Genomic DNA, 21,836 nt, shown 5'->3' on the forward strand with positions numbered 1-21,836 from the left:
CTACTTTTTCAAACTTGTAACTGTCAACAGTGACGTGGGTGCCAAGACGCGTATGCTCTGACTGTTTGTGTGATGACAGGAGATACTTCGTTTTGTCCTCGTTCACCACCAGACCCATTCGCTTTGCTTCTCTATCCAGTCCCGAGAAGGCAGAACAGACGTAGCCCTCGTTTTTACCGATAATATCGATGTCGTCGGCATACGCCAGCAATTGTACACTCTTATAAAGTATTGTGCCTGAGCGGTTCAGTTCTGCGGCTCTTATTATCTTCTCCAACATCAGATTAAAGAAATCACACGAAAGGGAGTCCCCTTGTCTGAAACCTCGTTTGGTATCAAACGGCTCGGAGAGGTCCTTCCCTATTCTGACGGAGCTGGTGGTATTGCTCAACGTCATTTTACACAGCCGAATTAGTTTCGCGGGGATACCAAATTGAGACATCGCGGCATAAAGGCAACTTCTCTCCGTGCTGTCGAAAGCGGCTTTGAAATCGACAAATAGATGGTGTGTGTCGATCCTATTCTCGCGGGTCTTTTCCAAGATTTGGCGTATTGTGAATACCTGATCTATGGTGGATTTTCCAGGCCTAAAGCCACACTGATAAGGTCCAATCAGCTCGTTGATGGTGGGCTTCAGCCTTTCGCACAATACGCTCGATAAGACCTTGTAAGCTATGCTTAGAAGGCTGATTCCGCGGTAGTTGGCGCGTATGGCGGGGTCGCCTTTCTTGTGGATTGGGAAGAGCACACTTAAATTCCAGTCGTCGGGCATGCGTTCATCTGACCATATTCTGCATACGAGCTGATGCATGCACCTCATCAGATCCTCGCCGCCGTACTTGAATAGCTCGGCTGGCAGGCCATCAGCTCCAGCAGCTTTGTAGTTTTTCAGCCGCGTAATCGCTATTCGTACCTCGTCATAGTCAGGCGGTGGGACAGCTACTCCATCATCATCGACTGGGGACTCGGGTTCGTCTTCTTCACTACTTTCAGCGCTGCTACCATTCAGTAGGTTATAAAAGTGTTCCCTCCACAATTTAAGTATATTCTGGACATCAGTCACTAGGTCGCCATTGTTGTTCTTACAGGAGTTCGCCCCGGTCTTGAAACCTTCCGTAAGTTGCCTAACCCTCTGGTAGAATTTTCGGGCGTTCTTCCTGTCGGCCAGCATCTCAAGCTCTTCGCACTCACGTATTTCGGCCTCTCTCTTCTTATTGCGGCAAATACGTCTCGCTTCCTTCTTTAGTTCCCTATAATGGTCCCACATGGCTCGCGTTGCGCCTGATCGCAGCGTGGCCCTGTAGGCGGCATCTTTTTTCTCTGCGGCTTTTTGACATTCCTCATCGTACCAGTTGTTCTTTCGGGCTCGCTGAAATCCAACTACTTCTTCGGTGGCGGTACTAAATGATCGGGAAATGTGGTTCCACTGCTCGCGTATGTCGGATCGTTGAAGAGGGCTCTCAGAGAGCAGGTGTGTGAGTCGAGTGGCGAATAAATTGGCCGTCTGTTGTGATTGCAGATTTTCGACGTTAAGCTTTCCTTGCGTTGTTGGGCGCACATTTTTTGCTGCACAGAGGCGGGTGCGTATCTTGGCTACAACAAGATAGTGGTCCGAGTCGATGTTTGGCCCTCGGAGTGTACGTACGTCCAAAACGCTTGCAGTATGCCTTCCGTCTATCACAACATGATGGATTTGGTTTCTCGTTTTTCGATCTGGAGACAGCCATGTAGCTTGGTGGATGTTCTTATGCTGGAACCTAGTACTACATATTACCATATTTCGGGCCCCGGCGAAGTCGATCAGCCTCAGTCCGTTATCGGACGTTTCGTCGTGGAGGCTGAATTTTCCGACAGTGGCGCCAAAGATCCCTTCCTTGCCCACCTTGGCATTAAAATCGCCAAGCACGATTTTGACATCGTGTCGGGGGCAGCGCTCATATGTACGTTCCAAGCGCTCATAGAAGAGATCAGACACATTTTCAATTACTTAAACGAAAATTTTACATGCTAATGGGTACGGTTATATCGATCCTTCTATGGAAAAATTATCCGTCCAGCACCTTGGTCTTGACCTTCGGGCTGTGTCGGAGCCACAGCGCCTAAACTTCGTTCAGTCGTTTCCGCGTGATGATTTCCCAAACATCCAAACATACAAACTTTCATATTTATTATATTAGTAAGATAAGATTCTCAGTATCTATCACTGAAATATAACCTGTGGTTGTTGTGTTAGACTACTTAAATAAATAAATAAAGATCGCGAGCGAGATAATGGTTGTGGACTTGTGTTCACCCTACACCACACAGTGCAGTATCGGCTTATCGAAGAAGACATCGACCCGAGGGACACCATCCTAGAATGTCAGGGCATAGCTGTCCGGTCAGGCGATGTCGAGCTCGAAATATTTAACGTCTATATACCCCCTGTCACCTGCTGCCCGGCAGGATATCACCCTGACATCGGTACGCTAATCAGAGGTGAAAACCGAATGGCAGTAGGTGACTTCAACGCGCACCACGATCTATGGCACTCCAAGCCTGGTCAATGATCGTAGGGGAAACCTTTTGGCTGAGCAGATAGACGATTCGACATTCTGCATCATGAACGACGACGCTCCCACCAGGATTGTGGGCAGCTGCAGCAGCTCCCCAGACCTTACAATTGCTAACGCTAGTCTGGTCAATAGCATATCAGGGCGACCTATGCTAACACTAGCATCAGACCATCTACCCATAATCATCTCGATCAATAAGCCCACCGACTTTGCCTCTCAGACCATCGAGCCTACACCAACTTTAACAAAGCTGATTGGGACGGTTTCGCGGAAGTTACCGAGATCGCGAAAGTCCGCCCAAATTTCCCGGCCGAAGCAGCTGTACTAGCAATAAGCGTGACCACCTCTGCCAGGTCGATCCCGAGGACCCTCGCCTGAGGGACCTTAATTTGGAGATTCGGCAACTGGTAAATCAGCACCAGCGGAAAAAGTGGGAGAAGCACTTGAAGACCTGTAACTTCACATCTGGTGTGAGTAAACTCTGGTCAATCGTGAGGTCCTTGTCTAACCCAACGAAGCGTGATGACAGAGTGGAAATCTCATTCGAAGGTCGCGCTTCGTCGGACCCGAAAAAATGCGTAACCTACTTCAGTAGGCAATTCACACTGCATCCTTCGGAAGACAGGGCCAAACGTCGAGTGACCAGGAGGCTGCACAAGCTGCCAAAAAACAGTGCACCACTTGTTTTCACCAGCTTTGAAGTGAAGGGGTTATCGGGAAGGCGAAAGCCTCCAAAGCCATTGGACCCGACGGAATCTTTATGTGGATGCTGAAAATTTGGGGCCTGCGGGAGTAGCTTATCTAGCGGAGGTCCTCAACCTGTCAATGCCCACTCTCATCATTCCTGATATGTGGAAATCAGGTAGAGTGGTCCCACTGCTGAAACCGGGGAAGCCCGCCAACAATGAAGACTCGTATCGCCCGATAACGCTCCTTTTCCCGGTCGAAGAGACTAGAGGCCCTGCTACTCCCATACTTCACCTGCCACTTGACCCCAGCGAAGCATCAGCACGGATTCTGTAAAGTGCACAGCACAACAACAGCACTTAAAGCCAATAAACACGCAAATAACACGTGGCGTAAACCGCAACCCCGTGAGAGAACGGTCCTAGTAGCTCTGGAGTTGTCAAAGGCGTTTGACACCGTCTGCCATTCAACGCTGCTAGAAAACACAGAGGCCTCCTCCCTCCCATAGGGACTGAAGCGATGGTCGGCGAATTATATGAGTGGTCGACAGTCGTCAGTAATCTTCAGAGATCAAACCTCGAAACCAAGAATAGTTAAACAAGGGGTTCCACAAGGTGGTGTTCTCTCCCCCTTATTATTTAACTTCTACATCTCGAAGCTTCCCCGGCCACCTGAGGGAGTTTCCTTGATCTCATACGCTTACGATTGCTCGATTTTGGCGTCCGGGAATGGAATTGATGACCTCTGCTCAAAAGTAAACGCCTATTTCTCCAGCTTTTCCCGCTTCTTCAGTGCAAGGAGCCTAACACTCTCCCCAACGAAATCAACGGCGCCCTCTGCACCACCTGGATGAAGGAGGTCAGGCTAGGATTAGGTATACACGTCGATGGCACACTAATACCGACTGTAAACAACCGAAATTTCAGGGGTCACCTTTGATAGCCTGCTCTCCTACTCCACGCACACAACCGCAGTTGTCAATAAAGTACAGAGCCGCAACAAGGTCCTCAAGTCGCTCGCCGGCAGCACTTGGGGCAACGACAAAGAAACGTTGCTGGCAACATACAAGGCAATTGGTCGGCCGGTTCTAAACTATGCTGCGCCAGTTTGGACGCCGGGGACTAGTTGGACGCAGTGGACGAAGCTACAGACTTGTCAGAACGCCGCACTCCGGAAAGCGATTGGGTGCCTTCTGATGACGCCTGAGCACCACCTACACAGCGAGGCCCATGTGCTCCCCGTAAGGGAACACAACAAAATGCTTTCTAAGCAATTTCTGGTGGGGTGCCACAGAAGCGAACGCCCCAACAGACCTCTGTTACAGGAGGAGCCTCCGCCCAGGCACGTCAGGTTGCACGTATTCGTGTACAAGGACGCAATCCAGCAATACGTAGACCAACCCCTGGACCCGGCGATATACGGACGAGCTATTAATGACATCCATAGACAGTCAGTAACCACCTACCTTGACTCTCGACCTACGAATGCCGCAATCGGAACCCAATCACCAACCGTACAAGAGACGGAGCTTCAATTGTCAAGAGAGACTCGCGTTACCCTGGCTCAATTATGGTCTGGATACTGTAGCCGCCTCAACAGCTACCTGCCCAGACTCGACCCCAATATCCCCAATGAGTGCCCGGCGTGTGGAGAATCCCCTCATGACAGCAACCACCTCTTCACATGCCAGCTCAATCCGACTCAACTGACACCCCTCTCCCTCTGGTCCGACCCCATTGAAACGACTCGTTTCCTGGGCCTCCCGTTAGTTGAGCTTGACGACAATGATTGAAAGTTGACCCGAAATAGGCGGGGCTTAGTAGTGCCGCTACAGCAACAACAACAGCAAACTCAAAGCTGGTGTGGGACTGCCCTCAGCTTTTAATACTTATCGTCTCCTGGAACCACGTAGCCTCATATGGGTACCGGGACAAAGTGGAGGTATGGGCAATGAGATGGCAGATATTCTCGCCAGAAAAGGGTACACGAAGTGCGGTTCAACTATAGATCTGTAGACAATTTTCACATAATTCTAAAATTACAATTCAATTCTAATAAAAAATATAAAAATTAATCGATAACTTTTAGGGCCCAATTCACAGTGCAGAGTTAACTCAGAATCGGCAGTTAACTACAGATTTTTGTACTGAAAAGGACAAGTTTTTGTAAAATCTTGCAACTTCTGTCAAAGAGTGGGCCGATTTTACTCTCCCATTTCTCCCCTACTTTGCCAGAGAACCGAGTACGGGAACGCTTACCGGCAAAATCCTGTAAATTCTTGCAACTTGGGAGTTAGGGAACGCAACTACTATTGAAACTCATTCATCCTTACTGAGGGAAAACAACAGCTTCAGACTCCCGCTATATAAAACGGAAGTTGACAAGAAAAATATCTTCTATAAAGGATTAAAATGCTTTAACGAGCTACTAGCGCAAATAAAACAGTTAGGGGATTCCCTTAAAATCGTAAAGTCTTAAACCGCGTAAAACTCGTAAGTTTATATGGGAACGCCCGCTTTGCGAAATGGTGTAACTTGCTGTCTCCACAGGCAAAAGTTTTTATCTTGATAATGTTATCAGGCAAAATTGTACCCATGGAGACCGCATATTGCTCTTGGCAAGCAATAATTATCAGAGCTTTTATCTTGATAAATATTGCTACATTTTCATTTGCGCGATAGCTTCGTGGAGACAACATTATTGATATTTCAATATAAAAGCAAAAATTGAGCTGTTTCCTATTAATATATTTGTTATTATTTGATAGGTGTGAAATAGCATATTTTTTAAGTTTTTTAAGTGATGAAATCCGGCAAAAATAGCCATCCTACAAATGCTTTTATCAAGATAAAAAATGCCCACGCACAAATATTGCCTCTGATAAAATTTTTATCAGGCAATCAAAATGACAGTTGGTAGGCAAAAACTTTTGCCTGTGGAGACGGGCCGTAAAGTGACTGTTTGATGGATATACCAGGATTTTGTGAAGCAATTTTTGTTTCATAGTATTTCCATAACATCCCGCCATCTTGTCTCTGGCACTCTTGGCTAAAATACAATCGAAATTGCCGAAAATTAGCAGAAAACCTAATTCAATACAGTTAGGGGATGAAATTCATTCATTCACTTTCACGTATTATTTTTCTCATTTATTTTAATTATTTTATCATACATTTCAGTTTAAAAATTTCGGCCCTCGGCAACAATGAAATTTACGAGGTCGTTTGCGCATCAAATATGCCTCGTAAATTTACGAGGGCTCGTAAATAGAGTTCCATACAAATTTTGGCAGTTCTTTTACGAGCTTTACGAGGTTTTTTCGAGTTTAAGAAAGACCCCTAGAATGAGAACGTTAGCACTTTCAAGAGGCATGCTACATAGCTAATAGGTAGCAAGGATTGGTATGGAAACTAGTCCTTTCCATCCGTTCCAGCAGTACGACTCTGGATCTCTTCCATTCTGATTGCCTGCCTATAAATGAGGATGTAGAAGGGTTCGGCATAGAAACTACACAGACACCGGGACTCAATTTGGGAATTATTTCGGGATTATAGGGCAGTTAGGGATGCTCGGAGCTTATCCATATTATATTCGATATTTTTATCGGTTTTATTATCGATATTTTTATCGATTTTGCTGTCGAAATGTATATTGATTATGAGACAAACACCATAGACATGTAAAGTAAGTTTCGCTTCTCCTCTTACTCTATATTGCACCCAGATTAAAAGAAAAATTAAAATAACTGTGAAAGAAAATTAACTTAACGCTATCTATACTTTTAATGAATAAATGTGGACTTTGTAATATTTGTCGGCCGCTGTGGTGTAGTGGTAAGCAGTGCGCGCTTAAACTCCACAACGCCTGGGTTCAAGCCCTGGTCAAAGCAACATTGCAAAAAAATATAGAAGGTTTTTTCTTAACAGCGGTCGTCCCTCGGTAGGCAATGGCAATCCTCCGAGTGTAATTCTGCCATGAAAAACAGCTTCTCATAAAAGTGCAATCGTCGTTCGGAGTTGGCGTAAAACTGTAGGTCCCTCCGCTTTGTGTGACAACATCAAGGAGCACACCACAAGTCGGAGGAGAAGCTCGGCCAAACACTAACATATGTGTAAGCGCCAATCTATTGTAATATTTGTTATATAGCATTGACACATTAAGTTAAACTTTTGGCAAATAAAATTAATCTTTTGGCAAATAAATTTAATCTTTTGGCAATTAAATTTAATCTTTTGGCAAATAAAACTAATCTTTTGGCAAATAAATTTAATCTTTTGGCAAATAAAATTAAACTCTACTATAGTACTAAACAGTGTTTGAAAAAGTAAAAAATACATTAAAAAACTGCTGGTGTTGTGCTGGGAAAGCATTTTTTTTTAACTTTTGACGCTTAGCTTTACTGCGCCAATATCAAGAGTTAACCTCTAGGATAGCTGAAAAGTCTTTTTTGGATTTTCTGTTCTGTTGATTTGACTGCTCACTTTCAAACAGTTCTGTCACAGCATGGTCTCAAATATTCGTCAAACTATCTGGCGCACTTTATTTCAACCAAACCACGCATTATGGCCAAATGGGATAAAAAAACATGTAAGGTGCTTCAAATCTTGAACTCCCATAATATATTTTCAAACACAGCTACAAAAAAAATTTGCTTATGTGCATACGCACATAATATTAGGGTGCTCATCGAAAATGTTTTTTTTTTGGAATTTTGAAGACCCTACCCTCTAATCTTATTCGTTTTTATGAGAAATATTATTGCCTATTTTTATAGATATTTTAAAGGTCATTTAGAGGTCGCGATTTGTCGATTTAGGTTAAAAAATACGGTTTTGTAGATTTATGAGTTTTTGAATGAATAAATGAATTTCATCCACTTACTGTATCGACTTTTTTAGGCATTGTTCATTGTATTTTAGCCAAGACTGATAGAGACATGATGGCGGGATGTTATGGAAAATACTTTACGCACCTATTTACACCTGTTTGCAAAGGGGGCGTTCCCATAAAAGCCTCATAAACTTACCAGTTTTACACGGTTTAAGACTTGACGAGTTTAAGGGAATCCCCTAATTAAATTACTAATGAGCCCTTATAATGAGGAAACATTAATTAGCAGATTTAACGAGATCATTAGTTAGGTGCCCTTTAAAGCTAATCTCACGAGTGTTTCTGAGTGCGGCAGTTAGTGAAATTTTCCAATTAATTGCTCGCGCACAGTTTTCAAATTGTTGGTTGTCACGAAAAATAATAAATAAACAAGTAAGAAAGTCTGACTTCGGGCGGAGCCGAACATTAAATACCCGGCGCAAGTATTACATATATATTTTCGACCTTTCCGAAAGCTACCGCTACATGATAAGCCAGGGTGTAAAATTTTGAGTAAATTAGTGTCCTTAAATATCGAAATATTGAAATTTCAAGCATTTCTGAAATTTACCGTTATATGAAAAGCGGCCGCAATTTCAGTCCGATTTCAATAATTTTCAACGGTTTGCTTTTGAATGGCAAGCAGAATAACCATAGGTGCAATCCCGTATTCCTCGGACTCGGACTAGTAAAACTGTCAAAAAATAAAAATTCGCACAGAGCGAGAGAGTAACATTGAAAAGTACGGGATCGCTTTCTAGTAAAAAATGGTAACTTCTGTCAACTTCAACATAACCTCCAAATTTTGGTTTTAAATTTTTGCTTATTTTGTATGTAAACACACTCAGCTCACACATGTAAATAACCAAAAATACTTTCAAATTCATTAAAATCCACTTAAACGAGTAATTAAATACTTTTCAACATAAATTAGCAGAGTGCACTTTTCTTTTGTTTACAGTTTGGTTGCCAAACACACTACAGCTGATCGTTTGACACATTTACCAGAATTTACCAGCAAAAAATTCTCGGACTAAAACTGGTAACTTCTGACAGAGAGAGAACCGTATATACTCTTTTTTGTCTCTTAATAGTCAGACAACCGAGTACGGGATTGATTTCCAGTAAAATCTGACTGATTCTGACTATTTCTGACTAGTCCGGACTCGTACGGGATCGCAACTCATATTTGGTACAAATTGCCAGAACGGTTAGCGAGATACATATATGTGATCATAAGTGGGCGGTGCCATGCCCATTTTCCAAAATTTTATCATAAACGTATTTCTTGGTAAAGAATTGTTGCAACCATCAAATTTGAATAAATTAGCTTTAATATTTACTGATTTATCGAGGATTTCGAATTTCTCTAAATTACCGTTATATGGGATGTGGGCGTGGTTATTGTCCGAATTTAGTATGCTGTACCAGGACCAACAACTGTGCCAAGTTTGGAAGAAATTGGTGCAGCGGTTACCAAGATATACACATGTAACCATAAGTGGGCGTGGCTACGCCCATTTTCCAAAAATGTTTAATACTCTTATTTTTCGTCTAAAAATCATTGTAAATATCAGTTTTGAGTGAATTATCTCCAGCTGTTACTAAAATATCGCAGTTTTCGTATTTCCGAAAATTACCGTTATATGGGGGGTAGGCGTGGTTATTGTCCGATTTCGCCCATTTTCAATACCATCCGTCCTACGTCCAAAAGAAGTGCACGTACCAAGTTTTGTTAAGATATCTCAATTTTTACTCGAGTTATCGTGTGCGTAGACGGACGGACAGAGAGACAGTTACCGCTTAATCGATTTATCTTTTCTCTCTGATCATTTATTTGTAAATTTGTCTATATCTATCTCGATTCGTTTTGCCTGTTACAAATAACCGTTATGTGAACAAAGTTATAATACCCTTGTGCACACGTGCGCTCGGGTATAAAAACGAACACTGTCTTTGTGTCGCGTTACCAACTGCAATTTTTCTTTCGGATTGCAAATTGCAGCTATAGTTATAGCAACCCTTCTTTCACAAGTGCAACTCTGAGTGATCTGTGGTTTTCTCTGTTTTGCAACTTTTGCTTCTCCTTAAAATCGAATGTGATAAAAGAGCACAGATAGAGCTAGCTGATATGCAGCAATGGTAATTGTTTTTCATTGAAAAATCAGACTCATATTCTTTGCCAAGAGCAAAAGGCGACGTTTTTTGATTTTCGTGTTATAAATCGACAAAAAGGAATAATTGGGCTTCAAAATTCGCCCCATATAGTGAGCAAAGGGCGAATGTGAAACTATAGATTGTATTTGGAGTTGGAGAAAGCTGAAATTAGTGAAATTGGTTGGAGCAATTGCAAGAAAGGAAGCAGTCCGCAATAGCAGAGGCAGCGGAAGAAGAAGAAACACCCGTCTGCAGCTATTGTGAGCAACGTCAGCGTCGCGGCTGAGGCAGTTCAGCGCCCCAACCCCGACCCCGACCCCGGAAAGTCAAATGTGAAAAGATGGCGACGAGTCGCACTAGTCGCATACAGCAAACGAAGAATATAAATTCGTTCTTCTCCAAAATACAAGGTGCGTTCTCCGAAGCATGTACACAGCAGCGGTTATCCACTGATAAGAAAACGTTAGAGAAAACATGGAAGTTAATGGACAAAGTTGTAAAGCTGTGTCAGCAGCCCAAAATGAATTTAAAAAATAGTCCCCCCTTCATATTGGACATACTGCCCGACACGTATCAGCGATTGCGTCTCATATACTCGAAGAATGAGGATCAGATGCATGTCTTACATGCCAATGAACACTTCAATGTTTTCATTAACAACCTGATGCGCAAGTGCAAACAGGCCATCAAATTGTTTAAGGAAGGAAAGGAGAAAATGTTTGATGAGAACTCACATTATCGAAGAAACTTGACTAAGCTTAGTTTAGTTTTTTCGCACATGCTTAGCGAACTGAAGGCGATATTCCCTAATGGAGTATTTGCCGGTGATCAATTTCGAATTACAAAGGCAGATGCTGCTGAGTTTTGGAAGCTCAACTTTGGAAACAGGTAAAAAACAGTATACATGAAACATTTCCAACTACAAAGGTTTGTCCATTCAAATTAAAGGAAATAAGTTAGAAATTCTCATTGTAAAACAAAAATAAGACCATTACAATTCTTACTTTGCTTGTTAATGCGATTATTTCCCTATGTACCGATTTTAACGTTGGCTCTAAGGATTTCTAAGGAGCAGCTTGGCCAAACCCTAACATGTGAATGTGTTAGCGCCAATCTATCATTATTATTATTACAAAGGTTTTCCAAACTTTCCAAAAGAAAATAAACTGACCAAAACTACGGGTACACAAAATAACACATAAAAAAATAACTATAACGACAGCATGATTCCCAAAACAGAGCGTATTTAAGTGATCACATCATTTAAAAAAATATTTTTTTTTTTGTATAAATTTCCTTTTGAAATTAGGTAAGAATTAATACTAAATTGAAATAATATTTCAATCTTTAACTTGTGTTATTAAATTTAAATTTGATAAATGCTTCCAGTACTATGGACCCATGGAATATCTTTCGCCAAGAGTTAAAATGATACTACTAGATTTCTACTGAAATAATAGTTCACTCTTTAACTTCTGTTATAAATTTAAATTTGATAAATGCTTCCAGTACTTTGGTCCCATGGAAAATCTTTCGACAAGAGTTGAACAAAGTACATCCTATATCATCTGGTCTAGAAGCAATGGCCCTAAAAACCACAATAGATTTAACGTGCAACGATTATATTTCAAATTTTGAATTTGACGTGTTTACGAGACTCTTTCAACCGTGGGTAACGCTGCTACGTAATTGGCAAATATTGGCTGTCACACACCCTGGATATGTAGCGTTTCTGACTTACGACGAAGTTAAAGCGCGATTGCAGCGTTACATCCACAAGGCTGGTAGCTATGTGTTCAGGTAGGTTATTAATATTCTATTTTATTGATATGTATCACTAACATTTATTTATGCAGATTATCATGTACTCGCCTCGGGCAGTGGGCGATAGGGTACGTTACCGCCGATGGTGAAATATTGCAAACCATACCGCAAAACAAATCATTGTGTCAAGCATTGTTAGATGGTCACAGGTGGGTTTCCATTTTCGTTACATTTTCGAAATAATCCCTATTTGGATGCAATATGTAATTTATTATAGGGAGGGGTTTTATTTGTACCCGGATGGTCAAGCTTGTAACCCCGATCTATCATCGGCAGTGCAGAGTCCTACGGAAGATCATATTACAGTTACACAAGAACAATATGAGCTATACTGCGAAATGGGTATGTTATATACATATATAAAGAAGAAACGCTAGGTAACAAACCCAACTAAAAAAATTTCGATCCAACAGGTAGCACATTTCAATTGTGTAAAATATGTGCGGAGAATGATAAGGATATCCGCATTGAGCCTTGCGGGCATCTACTATGCACGCCGTGCCTCACATCTTGGCAAGTCGACTCAGAAGGACAGGTAAGAAATTGGTTAAGCCACAGTGTTATACAAATAAATTTTAACTAGGTCAACTTAACAAACGTAAAGATTATGTAGGTCATAAGAGAAATACATATATGTGTGTACATAGTTTTTCAAAGCGTAGTGTAAATTCAGCATTATGGCAATATAAGTCGTCTTTTGAACTATATTTACAAGTGTTGTTAAAATATCTCGCATTTCCTTTATACTATGTATAGAAGATAGTAATTTTAAAAAGATGGCAAATCTACCCAAAAAACTTAAAGCTTTTGTACATGCAAAGGCCACGCATTTTCATTTGGTATCTCATTTTTTTATCCAATGGTTGGTGAAGATCTTGTAGTTTTTAAACAGGTGGCACCCCTACTCAGAAAAATAATACATTACTACACATCATGAGGATAAGTATTTTACTTGTATATATGTACGTGAACCTAATGAAATAAAAACATCAAAGTAGGCACAGCTGATTTGTAAATTCTGTCTCTCACTGAAAGCCCAACAAATGTAGTCTATGTACATACACGCTCTCATATGCAAACAAAAAAAGCATCAGCTCCTTACGCTTTTTTTGAATATAGCACCTAACAAAAAAAAAAAACACTATTTTGGAGAAAGAGCGCCTTCACAAATTATATGTTAGATATTAATTTTTAAATAGGTGGCAGCCCCTTTAAAAAAATAAAAGCTTATCCGGAGACCATATTCCCTCACTTGATACCTTATTTTTTAGTCCAATGAACTTTTTAAATCTTATTATTTTTAGAAAGGTGGCAACCCTACTCAAAAATAATAGATTATCTTGAGGCCAAGCCTTTTCACTTCACATCTCCCTTTTTGTATTCATACCATGTTCGAGTGAAACAGTAATTTTTAAATAGGTGGCAAACCTACTCAAAAAGTAATACATTATTGGCACTTAGCCGAGCCATTTTATTTGACACCTCATCTCTGATAATCCAACGAACAGTGCGGGTCTTATAATTTTTTATACAGGTGGCAACCGTATAGAAACTCAACGTACTAAAGATAAAATTTCTATCGATACAGATTATACATACAAAATTTCGTCTAAATCCGTTCAGTGGCGTGGTCAAAATATATCAACTTTCCTTTATACTAAGTATAGAAAATAGTATGTTTAAATAGGCGGCAACCCTACTTAAAAAAATAAAGTTTTTGTACATACTCCAACGAACGGCGAAAATATTTTAACTTTTTAATAGGTGTCAACCCTACTCAGAAAACAAATACATTATTGCGCATTTAGAGGCTAAGCCTTTTCGTTTGACAGTGACGGTGCAGAACTGATGCTTACGCTTATTATGATTGAATATGGTAATTTTATTAACAGGTGGCAACCCTATTAAAAAAATATTAGTGCTTTTCTAGAGGCCAATCCAGTTCATTTGACACCTCATCTTTTGTAATCCAACGAACGGTGCGGATCTTATAGTTTTTTAGACAGGTGGCCACCCTATTAAAATTCGAAGTAAAAGAAGATCCCTCTCCTGTCGATACAGAGTATATTAGAGAACATCTCGTCAAAATCCGTTCAGTAGTTTTCGAGATTACCGCGTACAAAAAATCTCGACTTTCCTTTATACTATGTATAGATACGAGATTTATTAGTATTTTGCTTGTACAATAAAATTTCAAGTTTTTATTCATTTGCATTGATGGTCCTACTTGATATTAATTGATACTTTTTTGCTTAATTGCAGGGTTGTCCGTTCTGCCGTGCTGAAATCAAGGGCACCGAACAAATTGTAGTGGATGCTTTCGATCCGCGAAAACAGCACAACCGAAATTCGACGAATGGCCGTCATCAAAATACCGACGATGACGATACAGAGGTATAAATAATAAGTAGCTTATTCTAGATTTTTTAACGCGCATCGCAAGTAACCCAACCAAAATATAAAAAATTTCAAACAACCAATCGGCGTGAAAAGTTAAAATCGATAGTAAACGAATTTACCCGGTCTGTAGTACTAACACTAAATTTGGCGTAAATGGCGTACATGACAATGAATTTAACTGAACTTACTACTGCTATTTATGAGTTTCATTAGTTCGTATGTGATCTCAAACGAGAAAAGAGCATGAAGTTTAATTAAAAGTACCAATTGATTATTTTTTGTTGCACTAAAATTTATAATGTGATCAAAATCTATGTAAAAGGTACTAAAAAAAATTTATAAAATCCACAAAACTTCCTCAGAGTTTCTAATTCCAAAAGGTGTGATTGGTTGTTTGTTATTCTTGTTGGTAGTTATCTTGAGAGGGAGGCATAGTTTTGTTTGATCAAATGAAACACACAAACCTTTTTATAAACCTTTCTGTAAATAGTTGCTGTATTATCTATTTATTATACACTCATACATATACACACTAAATGCGCCCATACAAATTTCACATTATTATTTATTATTGTTTAGTTAGCTCGTATTTAACAATGTTTATCTGTTAAGTTGAAGTTTTTTTGATTTGAACTATGAATGTTTACGTGCTATTATACACATGCATATTTATTCCAAAATATATATTTTATGTAAGAATGTAAAAGTGCTCTATCTAAACAAAAACATAATTTTTTTCACGAAGGCATTTGTGGTTTAAATGCGTTAAATGGATTAAGATGCTTCAAATTGTATAAAGCAAATAATTCTAAAATCTGCAGTTTGATTTGCATAATTAATTTTGCATTAAGTATATTTGATCCTTTTAGTGCTAGTGTTAACTAACATTCCTGAGAACGACACTTGAATAAATAATCGAAAATATATCTATATCATATTTTTTATGGTTATCAAATATCCAGCAAAAAACTTTCTGATCGCAGAAGTGAACATGGAATGGTGAAAAAATAAATCAATCCCTTTGCTATCATTTCTTTCGTATATTGATTTAACATGGCCATATCTTTGATGGTAATACCAATGAATAAAAAAGAAGCAAAAAATATATCTTCATTCCATTGCCTTTGGAAGCGCTGCTATATTTTTGCTGGGTAGCTACAGATATACTTATTTGTACAAATCTATTTGTCAGTAAATTATTGACATCTTAAAAATAAGATTTTTAGATTGAAAATAGACCGCCATCAAGCACTAAAACTGCTTCTACATTGCTTTTTTGAAAACATGCTCTTAAATAATGTAATGAAACATGAAGTAAAAAAATGCTTACAAAAAGCATTAAGCCTCGTTGCACAAAAGGATCAAGTGTACTTTTTGAATCAACCAAAATTGTTTAAATTATGCAAAAATAACGGTTCTAATTAAAAAAGAAAATCAGTTATATTGGTCCAAATTTGCCTAATAAAATATACATATATTACACTCGTTTTACAAGTTTTCAGACGTTTAGCCAAGAAACCCCTGTTATTTTTTATTTTAATTTTTTGTTTGATCTAGTTTTATTTTTTATGAACAAACCTCCAAAGATAAATAAGTAGCAATTAATTTACGATACATACATATTCATATTTTAATGTTATGCTGCAAAAGGAATTACGAACAAATATAAGTATGAGTCGTTCGTTGAGCATTGGCAGCGAAAAATTTTGATTCAGAAATCATTACTCTACATATAATCCTTTTGTAGATATACTTATCTTTCAAGATTTGCATGCTAGGCATATCGTACTCCCTTCTAATTTGCATACTTTAATGTACGTTTCATTTATAGGTACATATTATGTACGTATTTACACACATATACATACTTATATGTATATGTATATCATACTATTGTGAACATTTCGCGTGTTTTTTCCTAAAATTTTCTATAAAGTTGTTAAAATTATTTTTGGATAGTGTACACTCCGCTGCCAGTGTCCAACACTGTTTGGCTTAAAGTCTGTTATTTATGCATTCATTCTGCTATTCTAATACTTAGCTCTCGTTCTTGACACAAAAGAATATTCAAATCATGTGTAAAGTAATTAAACGTACATTCACATTATTGTATGTACATGCATCGCATATATTACCTAAGCAATATCTCTTTAACAGCAATTAATAAATAGAACATTCATCATCAAAGTATATACCGCCAAGTGTATAGTTCGCTGCGTAAACATTTTGCTAATGCTGTTTAAGCATAATAACAAATGAAACAAACAAATAAGACTGTTAACCCCTTTTATTTTATTAAATATATTTCTGTTTTTTTTTTAGAGAGATACTCTTTCTTTGAGACAAACAAAGAAAATATTTGCTAGCTTGGAGTCATACGATGGAAACTTTAGAAAGTAATTGGATTTTTTCTGTTCAGTGATCTCTTAAACTTTCTTATAACTGCAATACACAGCCCATACAATAAACTTTTCTTAAAATGATTTTGAGGGTCATATGTTTTAGTTCCGCATCTCTACAAAAACGTTAACTTCAGGCTAGTTATATCGGTTTATTTAGAGGCAAAAATAAATTAATATATAATGAGAAATTCATATAATGAGGATTCCAATTTTAATCCGTAACTTCTTTTTAGCTCAAGAGCCAAATATGCACATATGTACATACATCGATATGTATATTGTGGTATGCTGTAGATCGCAGTGTCTACCTACATTCATACGTATGTAAAAATGTGTGTATAATTTATTTATTTATTTTATTTTTTCAAATTAGCTGGTTAGCCGCAACAAAACAATATGAAGGCAAAAATATATTGCCCCTTTGACTTTTCTGTTGCAATAATCGATAGTCCGATTTATCGAAATTCGAATAGCTACGAACGTAGCAAATACTTTCAAAACATATGTACGATCGCAGCAATTCGGGTTCAGTGATTGCATTTTCATGGTACTCACAAAAATTGGACTACGATGGCGTCGGTGAAATCCATATGAAAATGACAAAAAAGTAAAATAAAATAAATAGCTACGCTAAAAGCAAATACTTAAATAAAGCTTAAACCTACAATAATTATATGTTATGTTAACTTTAAAAGAAAAATTTATTAGAATTATTTTAAATAAATTAATACAACCATATTAAATAATTATGATTATTAATAGTTTTGTTCTAGTAAAACGTACATAAAAAAAATATTACGCAAATAAATCTAAATAACGTTGAAAGTGTTCTTCCAAGTTTTTGTTTGTATTATTTATTATTTTTTTGCCTCTGCATGCATTTTATGAAATATTATTTTATAGCCCGTTTCACGAAAGCGATTTATGTGGAAAATGATTTTAGTTCTTTGTATTTTATATGCAGATTTGCAAAAAATTAAAAATTATTTTCCATTTAAATTGCTGGCCAAACTGGCTATTAGTCTCTGAAGTTTTGTACATACATTAGTTAAAAAAAAAAACAAATTGTTAGCTATTTTCATAATCCCCAATTTTGAATATTCATTTTTGTAACTATATATTTGGAAATATTACACAGGTTTCCAAGTTTGGTAAGAATCGGTTTTCCAGTAGAATTGTTATACAGCTGTTATTGAATACATACTTATGTACACTAGGGTGGTCCAAAAACAGTAAAATCGGAATTGTAATGCTCACCCCCTAAGATTGTTCTATATCGAAAAAAGTACCCTTGGTATTGAATTTTTAAAACTCGTTATTTTTTTATCGGAAAATCCTGTTTGTCTGCAGGAGATTTCCAATTATAATACCCAATTGTTTATTTAACCATTTTTTAATACTAACGTTTTTTTATTGGTCTCCTCATCGCATTTTTCGGAGTTTTTGTGGGTTTTTGGCGGACCTATAAATTATAGTTGCGATGAAAAAACGGTTAAATAAACAATTGCTTATTACTATTACTGGGAATCTTCTGCAGATAAACAGGGGTTTTCGATAGAAAAATAGTGGTTTTTAAGAATTCTATACCATTTCTACGAAAAATTGCTTTTTCCCCATGTAAAATACCTGGAAACCTTTGGGCGCTTTGAGCGACCTCTAAATATTTTTTGATTTCAAAATAAAAAAAAAATTGGGAATATGTTCTTTGGGGTGAGAGCATAAAAATTCCGACTTTACTTTTTCACATGCATTTTTAAGGCACATAATAAAAGCAACACTGATGGGAATTTGCAAAGCTTGTATTTGCTACACTGGCACAACCTTGCTGAAAATGCACATCGAAGGTGATATTTAAAATATTTGTGCACCCCTGCGGTTATGATTGCAACTTTTTCTTACAGAGATGTAATAATGAATCCATAAACGAAAGCAGGTGTATTAATTTTTTATGATAAATCATATGTGCAACCCACATTTTTTTACACGAATTAATTTTCTTAATTTTCTATAACTCAGACATTCCACAATCCACTTTCTTCAATGTGAGGGGTCCATTAAGATCATAGCCAAGCTTAACTAACCTTACATACATAAACGTCCATCCACAAACGCTACTACGCTTATCAATTCAGCAGCGAAGATTAGAGACCGGACATTTGGGGCCAATGCCAAAGTTTGTAAATACAAATTTTTTAATATCGGATCCAATCGCCTAGTTTTTCAGTAATCACTATCCTTCAGCAAATTGTTGGAGATTAAAGTACTACGACTTTCTCTCAAAGATAAAAAATGTCCAAAGCGCGCGAACGAACAATTTGCAAAAATTTCGGAAAAAAATTTAATTATTACGAACAGCTCACTGATTTATTCTCCAAATCAAGAAACGGAAAATGTAAGATGAATGGTTACCAAAGCTTTTCATAAGCAATTTCCTAAGGTAACATGAGAAAAGGAATGTTTGGACAGTTTTGTCTCGTTAATTTCAACTTGAAAATTCTCATAATGGTAGTCATTTTAAGGCGCGAGTGTAAATATAATTACTGCAAATTAACAGTTTATCGTAAAAACCAGTTTTCACGTGAGATAGTTGATTTTTTTGGAAAGTTGCAAGTTTTTACTGAATACATTCTTAAGAGCCGGTTCCTCAAGTGGGTTTTAAAATTTATCTGCCCTTTAAGCACAAATTTGTTTCTGAAAAAAAAAATGTGTTTGAAGGGCAGATAAATTTTAAAACCTGTGCCATATTCAATTTATTCTCTAAACTGATCTTGAAAAGTGTCAAACTCAACTGAATTGAAATTAACGGAAATTGAAGAGTACACGAAAAGTGAGAATAGTCTAAAAACTAAAAAGAGTGAATTAATAAAAGGAAGGAGGCAAAAAATAATTGATATAATAAGTGTTTATTGTGCCTGTGCTTGTGTGAATGTGTTTTGTACATACATTTCTATTCTTAGAGCCCAGTTGTGCATGCTTGCACTGCTATACCATTTTTACGTAAAAGTCAAAACTCAACAGAATTCTACATGTTAAGTGCTATGCGTTGGGTAACCGCTTCCACGCAAAACCTATTTAACAGATTCTTATGTGACAGCTCTCATGCAACGCTAAGTATGCATAACGGAGCCTTTAGAGCCCAGTTGTGCATACTTGCACTGCTATACCATTTTTACGTAAAAGTCAAAACCCAACCGAATTCTACATGTTAAGTGCTATGCGCTGGGTAACCGCTTTCACGCAAAACCTATTTAACAGATTCTTATGTGACAACTCTCATGCAACGCTAAGTATGCATAACTGGACTATTATTTGACATAAGTTTTGTTGTTGCCATTCTTTGGACTAAAAATTTGGTGTTATGTGTTCCTTTACTTTTTCCTGTTATTCTCTTCTAGTGAGCGCATTTTGCTTATGCTCGTGCATTTTGACACTTTAGATTTTAGTCAGAAAATATAAGAAGTGGACCTAATGTCTGGTTAAAACTCGTGAACCGACAATACAAGATCACGCAAGAGCGCGACGTTGTATTTGTAACTGGGTTTGAGAAAAAAGATTGCGAAAGCGGGTTCGTCAGTTGAGCATTTGTTTAGATCACAAGCAGCCCTACTTTACACCTCTCATTAAATAAAGAATCAGACTGCTTTATCGATATAACATGTGATCGATATAATATGTGATCGATAAAGCAATCGTTGTATTTAACCGGAGCTTCTACCTCCGATTAGTGCTAATCAGACATTGAGCAACCGGTCCTAACTGCAGGTTAAACATCGTTATCGATGAGATGGCCTCCTAACATATAACAGGCAGTCGGTAACGTCGCTAACGATGTTTAACCTGTAGTTAGTGGTAATCAGACATTGAGTAGCCGGCCCTAAAGCTTTTACGAACGATGGTTGTTGGAGCAGTTGCGAATCAGCCAAAGCTTTTCTACAATTGAGGTGTGTTTAGATTGTTGTCTTGATAGAATGAAAAACTTTTCTTAACATTCTCCTTTACAATATTGAGATAGTTAAACTTGGCCCGTCCTTTTAGGAAAAAGTAACTTTCCAACCTCTGCACACAAAACTACATTTATGTTTTAAGGCTCGTCCACAAACAACTTTGGTGTTGCGTTGGCCAGTGCTTGCTACAATGAACGCTTCGCAGCGAATACTTTGACCACTAAATAAACATACTAGCTACAGATAAATTAATATTTCATATCAATAATTGCATGAAATAGATATCTCTTGCCCGAATTTGATTAAAAATTTGAAAATAAATTTGACCAAAGCTGTATGTAGACGGGCCTTAACTGCCTTCGTGTATATTTTTTTTTTGCCCAAACTCAGTATATGCTTTTCGCCATACAAATGCTTTTCATCTATGCAGAGGACCTTAAAAGCGCATTGCAGAAAGTGCAATACCGGCCACTATTTTTTTTTCGGCAAATTTACATCCAAATTTTTTACATTTTATTTACATTTTATGCGCTAAAAACTGAAAACTCAACTTTTTTCTAAAGAGTCTAAATAAAAAGTGCAATATTAGAATGCATTTTTACAGAATTTTCTTTAATTTTACACAAGGTTTAGAACTCTGATTATTTTTTTTTTTTTTATTGTAGAATTAACGATACTTTTATAAAAAATTAGAGAAAAATAAAATATTTAAAAAATAGTTGTCCGTATTGTAAAAAAAATCGCTGTACCTAAACTTTATTGACTGACTGTATGTATGCGCTTGCAAATTTTTAACCTACAATATTAGGAAAAAACACTATAAATAAAAACGAAATATGCCGTCTTCAGGCACAATGACGAAAGCTGTTTGTCTTCAAACCAAACTTGACAAGGTGTGAACGAAATTCCTATTTAATACTGCCATTATTGTGCTGCTATACATATTTAGAACTGGTCAATTTGCAATGATGCTGTGAATATTTTATTTACCCTTTTTT

At 37.7% G+C, this 21,836-nt stretch overlaps 1 protein-coding gene across 1 annotated transcript; it reads left to right on the forward strand.

The window, feature by feature from the left end:
* Positions 1 to 10,286: 10,286 nt before the first annotated feature.
* LOC118746217 (E3 ubiquitin-protein ligase CBL-like) lies at positions 10,287 to 17,738 on the forward strand. Its single transcript, XM_036480042.1, has 6 exons — positions 10,287 to 11,156; positions 11,778 to 12,068; positions 12,125 to 12,241; positions 12,310 to 12,434; positions 12,506 to 12,627; positions 14,355 to 17,738. The coding sequence occupies exons 1-6, from the start codon at positions 10,609 to 10,611 to the stop codon at positions 14,490 to 14,492; spliced, it is 1,341 nt and encodes a 446-aa protein (XP_036335935.1). The 5' UTR covers positions 10,287 to 10,608; the 3' UTR covers positions 14,493 to 17,738.
* The last annotated feature ends 4,098 nt before the right edge of the window (positions 17,739 to 21,836 follow it).

This window comes from Rhagoletis pomonella, unplaced genomic scaffold, assembly GCF_013731165.1.
Source record: "Rhagoletis pomonella isolate Grant_MI unplaced genomic scaffold, Rhpom_1.0 Rhpom_scaffold_00010, whole genome shotgun sequence".
In the NCBI taxonomy this organism is placed as follows: Eukaryota; Metazoa; Arthropoda; class Insecta; order Diptera; family Tephritidae; genus Rhagoletis; species Rhagoletis pomonella.

Excerpts from the sequence above, each read along its gene's own strand:
- LOC118746217 (XM_036480042.1), top strand. The coding sequence starts at position 10,609 with ATGGCGACGAGTCGCACTAGTCGCATACAGCAAACGAAGAATATAAAT. Across the intron at positions 12,069-12,124 it reads GCTGGTAGCTATGTGTTCAG|ATTATCATGTACTCGCCTCG; the intron begins GTAGGTTATTAA and ends TTATTTATGCAG. Across the intron at positions 12,242-12,309 it reads GCATTGTTAGATGGTCACAG|GGAGGGGTTTTATTTGTACC; the intron begins GTGGGTTTCCAT and ends AATTTATTATAG.